Source organism: Marmota monax, unplaced genomic scaffold (assembly GCF_021218885.2).
Source record: "Marmota monax isolate L192 unplaced genomic scaffold, Marmota_monax_Labrador192_F-V1.1 WCK01_AAM20220418_F8-fsc00932, whole genome shotgun sequence".
Taxonomy (NCBI): domain Eukaryota; kingdom Metazoa; phylum Chordata; class Mammalia; order Rodentia; family Sciuridae; genus Marmota; species Marmota monax.
In genome coordinates this window covers 72,477-84,909 of record NW_026694366.1, presented here as the reverse complement: position 1 = coordinate 84,909, position 12,433 = coordinate 72,477, and the positions used below count along the sequence as shown (strand labels likewise).

The 12,433-nt window shown below is 36.0% G+C and overlaps 1 protein-coding gene across 1 annotated transcript; it reads right to left on the bottom strand.

Annotated features, from left to right (window-relative positions):
• Positions 1-2,127: 2,127 nt before the first annotated feature.
• Positions 2,128-3,075, bottom strand: LOC124109217 (olfactory receptor 4C15-like). Its single transcript, XM_046467752.1, has one exon. It carries the CDS (start codon positions 3,049-3,051, stop codon positions 2,128-2,130), a length of 924 nt encoding a protein of 307 aa, XP_046323708.1. The 5' UTR covers positions 3,052-3,075.
• Between the last annotated feature and the right edge of the window lie 9,358 nt (positions 3,076-12,433).

Genomic DNA, 12,433 nt, shown 5'->3' with positions numbered 1-12,433 from the left:
TTCTGAAAACTCTTTGAATAACTACAGAAACCTTAACAGGTTAAATTATAATCAGCATACAGTTAGATGGCCTAAAAGCTTTTTAGCATTGGAATGAGCCTCACCATGCCTAAGCTAATCAATATTGAAACCAAAATGGAAAGCCAAAGCAACAATTGTTTGGGGAAGAATTTTGAATTATGTTGTTCAATAAACTAATGGAAATGAAAAGAGTTTGGTAGATGTCTTTCAGTATTTGTTTATCCCTCTGCTGAATATTAGTGGATTTTCCTCCTTGTATAAATCTACGGAGTCCACAATAAAATGTTAGGCATTAGAATAATAATAATAATAAAAAAAACTTGTTTGAATTTGAGCATATGATGAAGCAGACATGAATTGGTACTGATCAGTGAGATCTGGCCAGAATAGTGCTTTAACCTATAGCTACATTTCAAATCTTGGCTTTACAGATTCATAAGGCAATGGAACCAATCTAGCAAATCCACATTTCTTGAGCTAATTCTTAGAGACAAATAAACTGAAATATGAGGACCTTGGAAGGGAGAGTACATGAAGAAGCTACCCCTTCTATTAAGATCAGCAGATGTGAAGAAAGGGAAAGGCAAAGGAGAAGCATGCTGTCATTTGTGAGCCTTGTCACACTCTTGGTCTGTTGCAGGGCACCCACATTGTCCAGGAGAGATTGCAGATTCACAGTTTAATCTTTCATGGTCTTTTGTTTTCCAATGAGTGATAAAAGAAAACACATGTATTGTTTTGCATGTCTATCATGAGGAAGTAAAGTAATATCATATACTCTTATACTTTAGTGGTGGCCTATAAGATTAAATAGAGTAAAATAAAGACAATTTACTATTTTTTTGCCGACAATACTCTCCGGCATATTATCAGTGATTTATTTTTGCTAGGGAAAAAATAAAATATTTAATTCTCAATAACTTCACTGCATATGGCCCTTGACAATCTGAGTCTAACAGATATAGTAATGACAGCAAATTTATTTGTAAATTTGACTGATATTCTTATTGATTATTGCTAAAATGAGTTACTTGCACTTTGGTATACGAAATCAAGGAAATCAAAATCACCAAGTAAACTGTAATTAAATATTTTTTTGAAAATCTGCTTTCTTTTTAACATATTTTGCATTTTATTTTTAAAGGGTACATGCTGTCACAAATCTAAGTATATAGTTATGTGTAACAGACATAATAATTTTAAACTAACATTCACAAATAATGTGTGGTAATTTCCTTAGGCTTATCATTAACCTTTAAGTAGTATTTTATTTATTCATTTACTTAGTTATTTTTAATTATAATTTGTTTTATATGGCAGCAGTCTGCTTTTATAGCTCATTCTTCTGGGTTCTATTCCCTCTGTAGGGCCATGAGGAAAGTGTGCTCCTCATAACTTTAACTTTAAACTAGTACACATAGTAGTGTGGTGTCTCAGGATTTGCTTCTGATTGTAATAGAATAAAAGACCCTCATTGCTCACTTCCATGAGGAATTGTTCCAACTTCTGTACCATAGCTGATTGGTATGAGGTGTCCACCTGACTCAAGGGGATCACCCCATAGGCAGGATTGGACCAATCAGATTCTATCTCTCAAATTCAAGAAGAGACTCAACTGTAGCAGATGGTAATAGTTTTACCATTAAGAAGAACTGAAATGATGTGGGTGCCTTGAGAACTTTTCTTTCTGAATTTTTTCTGTTTGCTAACTCCTGATGTTTTACATCAGAATCACTGATTTCAGCTCAGAGAAATTGTTCTTTTTACTTGAAATGTTCCTAATTTCTAATATTTTCTTTCACAAAGATTATTTCCTTCAAAACTTATGAAAAAATTCTCACAATTTAAATCACAGTTTTAATAGAAACAAGAAAGTATAAAATTGAACTATCTTTGAGTTACATATGAGAGTATTAAGTAGGCAACACCTAGTAAAAGTCTGATCTCCAATTGAAAACGTTTAACTTCCCAACACAGTACAATTTCCCTTAAAATCATGTGATTTCTTTTTATATAAGAAACATGAAAAAAGTATTTGAGTGTTTATCTAAATAAATACTAAGTTTTTTATCCTTTATATTTTTAACTGTAATATATTATTTTTTATCATAAATCAACAACAGTCTTCAGTAATTTCCTCATGGCATTTTTCACTTCTTTATTTCTCAAAGTATAAATCAAAGGATTCAGCAATGGAGTCAGGATGGTGTAAAATATTTCCACTTCTTTATCAAAAGAGAAGGCAGAAGGAGTTCTTGCATATATAAATATGCATGGGACAAATAACAAAACCACAACAGCAAAGTGAGATCCACAGGTAGACAGAGCTTTCCTCCGCTCTTCAGCACTGTGTGTTCTCAGGGAGAATAAGATGACACCATAGGAAACAAGCAATAAGGAGAAGTTGATGATGCAGAGTAACCCACTGCTGGCAAACACCAGAAGACCTAGGACATGAGTGTCAGTGCAGGCCAGCTCCCGTAATGGGTAGAGGTCACACATGAAATGATCAATGATGTTAGGCCCACAGAAGGGCAGCTGGAAAGTAAAGAGAATCTGTATGATGGCATGCAAGAAGCCCCCTGTCCAGGACACCCCCACCAGAGCCCCACAGAGCCTCCAGTTCATGATGGCAGAGTAGTGCAAGGGCTTGCAAATGGCCACATAGCGGTCATAGGCCATGGCTGTGAGGATAATCATCTCTGCCCCAGAAAAGAAGTGTTCAGCAAAAAGTTGAATCATGCATCCTGTATAGGAGATGGTTTTCCTCTTGTACAGGGAGTCTGCAATCATTTTTGGTGTGATGACAGAAGAGAAGCAGGCATTCAGGAAGGACAGGACAGCCAAGGAGAAGTACATGGGGGAGCCCAGCAGTGCAGGGCTACAGAGGATGGTCACTACAATCAGCATGTTGCCTCCAATAGTTGCAATGTAGACCAACAAAAACACAACAAAGACTATTTTCTGAACAGTAGGATTCTGTGAAAGTCCCAGGATGACAAATTCAGTTATGAAGCTTTGGTTTGTCATGATTTCTCTTGAAATAGAGTAAAACTGATGATAGAAATCTGCAAGTATAATAAAAACAAATCAGACTAGTTTTTAAAAGTAAAACCAAAAAGCTGATATGTTCTGATGACAGTTTTGTTTTTTGTTTTGAAGTTTTGGTACCAGGAATGGAAGCCTGTGTTGCTTAACCACTGAGATACACTCCCAGCTGTTTTTCATTTTTTTATTTTGAGACAGAGTCTCACTAAGTTACTTAGGGCCTTGCTAAGTTGGTGAGGCCAGCTTTGGAATTTTGATCCACCTGGCTGAGCCTCTTGAACTTCTGATATTAATGGAGTATGCCCAGATGCTAGAGTCCTCATGAAACTTTTATTATTGTATGAGTACTACCTATTGAAATATTATCACTAAGAACAACATCAAGTAATCAAGGCCAGCCATAGCTCAGGGCTCACTGTCTAGGAGCTAATCTGGTTTAAGTGTTATTATCTTAAATTTACTAATGGGAAACTCAAGTTTAAAGAATGTAAGTTCAAGCAAACAGAAGATGCTTGACATGGGATGTCACACACAGCACCTCTGCCCTCACATCCAAGGCATTTCCACTGGATCAACAAGGAAATGATGGGATTTGTATTTTCTATCAGAGACTTCAATGCAGGCTGACCTTTCTAGAATTTCTATCCACTTGTAAATCTTAAAGCCTCCGATTCTTTGTTCATGTTTCAATGAGGCACCTTGATAAAGGAAATCCAACAAATGATGAGGAATGAGAATCTACGTCTGATCCTCTAAGCATGCAAACCAGCAGCAACCATATAGCTAAGGAAGAGAACAGGTTAGCTGTCAGCCATAGCTAGAGGCTTAATCAATCATTTGCCAATGCTTACATGACCTTATCTGATCAAGTATAACTCAAGATGAATATTTCTAATTGTTGAGACTTTCTTATTGTCAGATGGAGATGTTCATTTATAGCTTACCTGCTCATCTCCAAGGGTTATCATGAGGGTCAAATTTGAAAGGGTGGAAATATTGCTTATGATGACCATCATAAGGTTACAAATTGGTTACAAACTAACCAATTGTAGTTATTATATACTCACTTAAAGAAACCAGCTGCCTTGTTTGCAGAATGCTCTTCCATGAAGCATCCAGATAGTTACTTGAACTACTGATATCACAGTCCACAGACAGATAGAGCTTCAAAGAATGATATGTCCTCACCTGTATGTATAATCAAAATGAATCAGTGAAATAGCATATGTGTGTGTCCATATTAAATTTTCTACATATATATGTATTTTAAAAAGGCTAATAGAAATATAATGGGTTTATGTGACAATAAAAAATGATTTCTATGACTCCCAGAAACAATTTAAAATTTTTACATAACTAATATATATTTATGTAAATTAATACTTATTTGTTCACATACTTTAAAACAATCATTTCCATTGAGTTCTCAGGTCTTTCCTGACCAATGTCTGTATTTTGAACTTCATAGCCACTTAAAAGAAAGCAACAACATAAAAGAGCATCTGTAAGTTCATTGGATCAGGTAGAAAACACTTATTACAGAATAACGAATAGCAATACATCATTCAGCAGTGTTCATCTTAGCCTAGCACCAAAGCAAGAAAGTCAAAGAAAGAAAATGAGTGAGAACATCAGTGGATATGGGTTCAAATCCAGATCCTTTTGTTTGTTCTATAGCATGGATCAGGTTACTTAAAATCTTTAAAATTCTGTAAGACTCTAGTTGTACCTCTACTACTTATGCGTGTAATATCTACAAATAGGTTTCTTGTGTAAATCAGATAAAGTCATATACATAAAAACACTCACATTCATTAGCACTGAAGAAATAATATTTTTATTTTTTTGAAGATTAATAAGAGGTTTATTATATGTATGTGCATAAAAATACATGCAATTTAATTACAAAGCCTATAGTTTTAAATTCAGAGTGAAAATGTCGAGTCATGGTATAGATTGTCATCTTCCCACATATTAAGATATCATAAATTCCCTGTTTTTAAGCAAATTAAGGAGTAATACATATCAAAATATAAAAGCATGATACACAGATAATACAGAAATATACATACATGATAAATAATTTATATACATAAATTTTTAAATGATAGTGTTGGCATTATAAAAGAGTGGAGAAATGTTGAAATAATAAAATTAATTTGAGGTCTTTCATTATGCATAAGAAAAAATATTTAAAGGAATTTTTACCTCACACTACAGTAAAAATAATCAACTCCTTTATTTCAAAGATTTCCAGGGACTAAAGATACAGTTTAAAATTTTTGCTTAAAAACATGGCACACTATTCATTAGGTATATAGGCTAAGGGAGTACTTTTGTTAAAAAAATAATCTCACATATATTTGGTTAAACAATAGTTCAAATCACATTATTTTACTAGCTAATGCCAGAACAATATTCTTTTGAGATGGAAATCTCAAAGTGATATAATCACCGAGTCTTGTTGAATTGTTACCAAAGCAGATACTATTTATGTTCAATTTTACTAACTCCTGATGACATCTAGCTTATTTCTTATTACATGGTATTGATTAGATCGGGTGCATGTGTTTTAGTCTAGGGACACAATTCACTTCTATTTTCAAAAGTCACAAACTTCCCCTTGATTCTCAAGAATCTGTTGCACATATAAACTGTCTGTCATTGTGTGTGTGTGTGTGTGTGTGTGTGTGTGTTGAATTGGTATTAATATGAAGTGTTCTAGAGTGGATTCCACTGGGTATTCCTACTACTGAAGCAAACAATGCACCCTTATATTTGTATACATACCAGAAATATAAATCTACCCTTCCCCAGCTTCTTCGTTTCTCCTGATGCCACATCCCTTACTTATTGTCTTGAAAATATTATGATTGCCATTGTCAGGGTGATTTCCTTAAAAAAATCACTTAAAAAACACCAATTCATCATAAAATGATGAATTAATAACTTCAAACACATTAAAATTAACTATTTTTACTACTGGTAGATTAAAAAGTCAAAATCTTTGTATGAACACACTTGCAATATAAAAAGAATGACTTTGTAACTTTTGCCAGTAAGTAGATGGATCTAGAGACTGTCAAGTAAGTGAACAAGCTAACCCCCCCAAACCAAAGGTTGAATGTTCTCTTTGATATGTGGATGCTAACACACAACCACGGGGGAAGAGAAGTGTCCCCACCAGCATAGCCATTAATTGAGAAACCAGAGGGCCATGAGGGGATGAAGAAAAGACAGACACACATAGAGAAAAAGCTGGGACCAGGTGGATAGCCACGCCCTGATGAGGTTTGACTGACATGTTTATTATACAGGTTTTGTCATCAGGTTATTTGTGAGAAAGTTTTGGCCAAGCAGGCAATCTGAAGGACACAGGAAACTTGTAAGATGTAGAAGTCCTCTTGTTATGCCCAGAATTCTCTACCCCAGGGAGTTGGTGTCTGAATCCAAGGTTCCAACAGTTAGAGCTGCTCACCTTTGCAAGTAGCCACCCCTGGCTGGCATTACCATAGTAACTGGAGCATCTCTCCCCACACTATTACATAGGCAACTCCCACTGCAAGTGCAGCCATGAGGAAATCAGAAACCATAGATGAATCACTGCTCTCCACAGGGAAGAATAGAAGTTCAGCAGATTAGACAAAGGGGAATGAAGGGAAGGGATGGGAAATAGGAAAGAGAGTAGAATGAATTGGACACAAATTTCCTGTGTTCATATATGACTACACAACCAGTGAAACTCCACATCATGTACAACCACAAAAATGGGATCCTAATTAGAATAACTGATCGTATGTAGAATATGTCAAAATCTACCCTAACATCATTTTTTTTTAATTTTTTATTGTTGGTTGTTCAAAACATTACATAGTTCTTGATATATCATATTTCACACTTTGATTCAAGTGGGTTATGAACTCCCATTTTTACCCCATATACAGATTGCAGAATCACATCAGTTACACATCCATTGATTTACATATTGCCATACTAGTGTCTGTTGTGTTCTGCTGCCTTTCCTATCCTCTACTATCCCCCCTCCCCTCCCCTCCCCTCCCCTCTTCTCTCTCTGCCCCCTCTACTGACATTCATTTGTCCCCCTTGTATTATTTTTCCCTTTCCCCTCACTTCCTCTTGTATGTACTTTTGTATACCTCTGAGGGTCTCCTTCCATTTCCATGCAATTTCCCTTCTCTCTCCCTTTCCCTCCCACCTCTCATCCCTGTTTAATGTTAATCTTCTTCTCATGCTCTTCAACCCTACTCTGTTCTTAGTTACTCTCCTTATATCAAAGAAGACATTTGGCATTTGATTTTTAGGGATTGGCTAGCTTCACTTAGCATAATCTGCTCTAATGCCATCCATTTCCTGCAAATTCTATGATTTTGTCATTTTTTAATGCAGAGTAATACTCCATTGTGTATAAATGCCACGTTTTTTTTTTATCCATTCGTCTACTGAAGGGCATCTAGGTTGGTTCCACAGTCTTGTTATTGTGAATTGTGCTGCTATGAACATCGATGTAGCAGTGTCCCTGTAGCATGCTCTTTTTAGGTCTTTAGGGAATAGACCGAGAAGGGGAATAGCTGGGTCAAATGGTGGCTCCATTCCCAGCTTTCCAAGAAATCTCCATACTGCTTTCAAAATTGGCTGCACCAATTTGCAGTCCCACCAGCAATGTACAAGTGTACCCTTTTCCCCACATCCTCGCCAGCACTTGTTGTTGTTTGACTTCATAATGGCTGCCAATCTAACTGGAGTGAGATGGTATCTTAGGGTGGTTTTGATTTGCATTTCTCTGACTGCTAGAGATGGTGAGCATTTTTTCATGTACTTGTTGATTGATTGTATGTCCTCCTCTGAGAAGTGTCTGTTCAGGTCCTTGGCCCATTTGTTGATTGGGTTGTTTGTTATCGTATTGTCTGATTTTTTGAGTTCTTTGTATACTCTGGATATTAGGGCTCTATCAGAAGTGTGAGGAGTAAAGATTTGTTCCCAGGATGTAGGCTCCCTATTTACCTCTCTTATTGTTTCTTTTGCTGAGAAAAAAAAACTTTTTAGTTTGAGTAAGCCCCATTTGTTGATTCTAGTTATTAACTTTTGTGCTATGGGTGTCCTATTGAGGAATTTGGAGCCCGACCCCACAGTATGTAGATCGTAGCCAACTTTTTCTTCTATCAGACGGCGTGTCTCTGATTTGATATCAAGTTCCTTGATCCATTTTGAAATAACTTTTGTGCATGGCGAGAGAAAGGGATTCAGTTTCGTTTTGTTGTATATGGATTTCCAGTTTTCCCAGCACCATTTGTTGAAGATGCTATCCTTCCTCCATTGCATGCTTTTAGCCCCTTTATCAAATATAAGGTAGTTGTAGTTTTGTGGATTGGTTTCTGTGTCCTCTATTCTGTACCATTGGTCCACCCGCCTGTTTTGGTACCAGTACCATGCTGTTTTTGTTACTATTGCTCTGTAGTATAGTTTGAAGTCTGGTATCGCTATACCGCCTGATTCACACTTCCTGCATAGCATTGTTTTTGCTATTCTGGGTCTTTTATTTTTCCATATGTATTTCATGATTGCTTTATCCATTTCTATAAGAAATGCCATTGGGATTTTGATTGGGATTGCATTAAACCTATAGAGAACTTTTGGTAATATCGCCATTTTGATGATGTTAGTTCTGCCTATCCATGAACAGGGTATATTTTTCCATCTTCTAAGATCTTCTTCTATTTCTCTCTTTAGGGTTCTGTAGTTTTCATTGTATGAGTCTTTCACCTCTTTTGTTAGGTTGATTCCCAAGTATTTTATTTTTTTTGAAGATATTGTGAATGGAGTGGTTGTCCTCATTTCCATTTCAGAGGATTTGTCGCTGACATACAGGAATGCCTTTGATTTATGCGTGTTGATTTTATATCCTGCCACTTTGCTGAATTCATTTATTAGCTCTAATAGTTTCTTGGAGACCCTTTTGGGTCTGCTAGGTATAGAATCATGTCATCTGCAAATAGTGATAATTGAAGTTCTTCTTTTCCTATTTTTATGCCTTTAATTTCTTTCATCTGTCTAATTGCTCTGACCAGTGTTTCGAGAACTATGTTGAACAGAAGTGGTGAGAGAGGGCATCCCTGTCTTGTTCCAGATTTTAGAGGGAATGCCTTCAATTTTTCTCCATTCAGAATGATGCTAGCCTGAGGCTTAGCATAGATTGCTTTTACAATATTGAGGTATGTTCCTGTTATCCCTAGTTTTTCTAGAGTTTTGAACATAAAGGGATGCTGTACTTTGTCGAATGCTTTTTCCGCATCTATCGAGATGATCATATGGTTCTTATTTTTAAGTCTATTGATGTGGTGAATAACATTTATTGATTTCTGTATATTGAACCAGCCTTGCATCCCAGGGATGAATCCTACTTGATCATGGTGCACAATTTTTTTGATATGTTTTTGTATCCGATTCACCAGAATTTTATTGAGGATTTTTGCATCTAGGTTCATTAGAGATATTGGTCTGTAGTTTTCTTTCTTTGAAGTGTCTTTGTCTGGTTTAGGTATCAGGGTGATGTTGGCCTCGTAGAATGAATTTGGAAGTTCTCCCTCTTTTTCTATTTCCTGAAGTAGCTTGAAAATTATTGGTATTAGTTCCTCTATAAAGGTTTTGTAAAACTCTGCTGTATACCCATCCGGTCCTGGGCTTTTCTTAGTTGGTATTCTTTTGATGGTTTCTTCTATTTCCTCAATTAATATTAGTCTGTTTAGGTTGTCTATATCTTCCTGACTCAATCTGGGCAGATCATATGACTTAAGAAATTTATCTATGCCTTCACTATCTTCTAATTTATTGAAGTATAAGGATTTAAAGTAATTTCTGATTATCTTCTGTATTTCTGAAGTGTCTGTTGTGATATTGCCTTTTTCATCCCGTATGCTAGTAATTTGAGTTCTCTCTCTTCTTCTCTTTGCTAGCATGGCTAAGGGTCTGAAGATTTTGTTTATTTTTTCAAAGAACCAACTTTTAGTTTTGTCAATTTTTTCAATTGTTTCTTTTGTTTCGATTTCATTAATTTCAGCTATGATTTTCATTATTTCTTGCCTTCTACTTCTTTTGCTGTTGTTTTGCTCTTCTTTTTCTAGGAATTTGAGATGAAGTATGAGATCATTTATTTGTTGGTTTTTTCTTTTTTTAAGGAATGAACTCCAAGCAATGAATTTTCCTCTTAGAACTGCTTTCAATGTGTCCCATAGATTCCAATATGTTGTGTCTGTTTTTTCATTTATCTCTAAGAATTTTTTAATTTCCTCCTTGATGTCTTCTATAACCCATTGATCATTCAGTAACCTATTGTTCATTCTCCAAGTGATGTATGCTTTTTCCTTCCTTCTTTTATCGTTGATTTTCAGTTTCATTCCATTATGATCAGATAAGATGCATGGTATTATCTCCACTCCTTTATATTGTCTAAGAGTTGCCCTGTGACATAATATATGATCTATTTTTGAAAAGGATCCATGTGCTGCTGAGAAAAAAGTGTAACTGCTTGATGTTGGGTAGTATATTCTATATATGTCAATTAAGTCTAGGTTATTAATTGTGTTATTGAGTTCTATAGTTTCCTTATTCAACTTTTGTTTGGAAGATCTGTCCAGTGGTGATAGAGGTGTGTTGAAGTCTCCCATGATTATTGTATGGTGGTCTATTAGACTCTTGAACTTGAGAAGAGTTTGTTTGATGAACATAGCTGCACCATTTTTTGGGGCATATATATTTATGATTGTTATGTCTTGTTGGTGTATGGTTCCCTTGAGGAGTATGTAGTGTCCCTCTTTATCCCTTTTGATTAACTTGGGCTTGAAATCTATTTTATTTGATATGAGTATGGACACACCTGCTTGTTTCTGAAGTCCATATGAGAGATATGATTTTTCCCAACCTTTCACCCTCAGCCTATGTATGTCTTTTCCTATCAAATGGGTCTCCTGTAGGCAGCATATTGTTGGGTCTTGTTTTGTGATCCATTCTACTAGCCTGTGTCTCTTAATTGGTGAGTTTAAGCCATTAACATTTAGGGTTATTATTGAGATATGGGTTGTTCTTCCAGCCATATTTGTTTATTTATGTTACTAAACATGGTTTGTTTTCCTCTTTGATTATTTTCCCCCCTTTACTGTCCTACCTCCCACTGTTGGTTTTCATTGCCATTTTCCATTTCCTCTTCCTGTAATGTTTTGCCAAGGATGTTTTGAAGAGATGGTTTTCTAGGTGCAAATTCTTTTAACTTTTGTTTATCGTGGAAGGTTTTAATTTCTTCTTCCATCCTGAAGCTTAATTTCGCTGGATACACAATTCTTGGTTGGAACCCATTTTCTTTCAGTGTTTGAAATATGTTATTCCAGGATCTTCTAGCTTTCAGAGTCTGTGTTGAAAGATCAGCTGTTATCCTGATTGGCTTACCCCTAAATGTAATCTGCTTCCTTTCTCTTGTAGCTTTTAAAATTCTCTCCTTATTTGTATGTTGGGCATCTTCATTATAATGTGTCTAGGTGTGGATCTCTTATGATTTTGCACATTTGGCGTCCTGTAGGCTTCTAGGATTTGGGATTCTGTCTCATTCTTCAAGTCTGGGAAGTTTTCTCATATTATTTCATTGAATAGATTGCTCATTCCTTTGGTTTGAAACTCTATCCCTTCCTGTATCCCAATGACTCTTAAATTTGGTCTCTTAATGTTATCCCATATTTCTTGGATGTTCTGCTCATGGTTTCTTAACAGTCTTGCTGAGCTGTCTATGTTCTTTTCAAGTTGAAATACTTTATCTTCATTGTCTGATGTTCTATCTTTTAAGTGTTCTACTCTGCTGGTAGTATTCTCAATTGAGTTTTTAAGTTGGTTTATTGCTTCCTGCATTTTTAGGATTTCTGTTTGTTTGTTTTTTATAACCTCTATCTCCCTGTATAGTTGATCTTTTGCTTCTTGGATTTGTTTATGCAATTCATTGTTGAAGTGATCTTTCATTGTTTGATTTTGCTGTCTGATGTCTTCCTTGAGACTCCAGATCATCTGAAGCATGTATATCCTGAATTCTTTATCTGACATTCCATCTGCTGCAGATATTACCTCTTCTAAAGTTGAGTTGACCTGCATTGCTTGTGGTCCTTTCTTTCCTTGTCTCTTCATACTGTTCGCGTTTCTTTCTGCTTGGTGAAACTGTTGTGCAATTGAATTTTCCCCCTATATATTTATATTGGTCTTGTATAGTTGCAAAGTCTCCCTCGCAGGCGCGGGTGGCGGCTCTGCCCCTCCTCCAATTGGGGCAATGTGCCTACCACGCCGGCAGGCTGCTGGGCCTGTTCTGCTGGTC

Excerpts from the sequence above, each read along its gene's own strand:
- LOC124109217 (XM_046467752.1), bottom strand. The coding sequence starts at position 3,051 with ATGACAAACCAAAGCTTCATAACTGAATTTGTCATCCTGGGACTTTCA.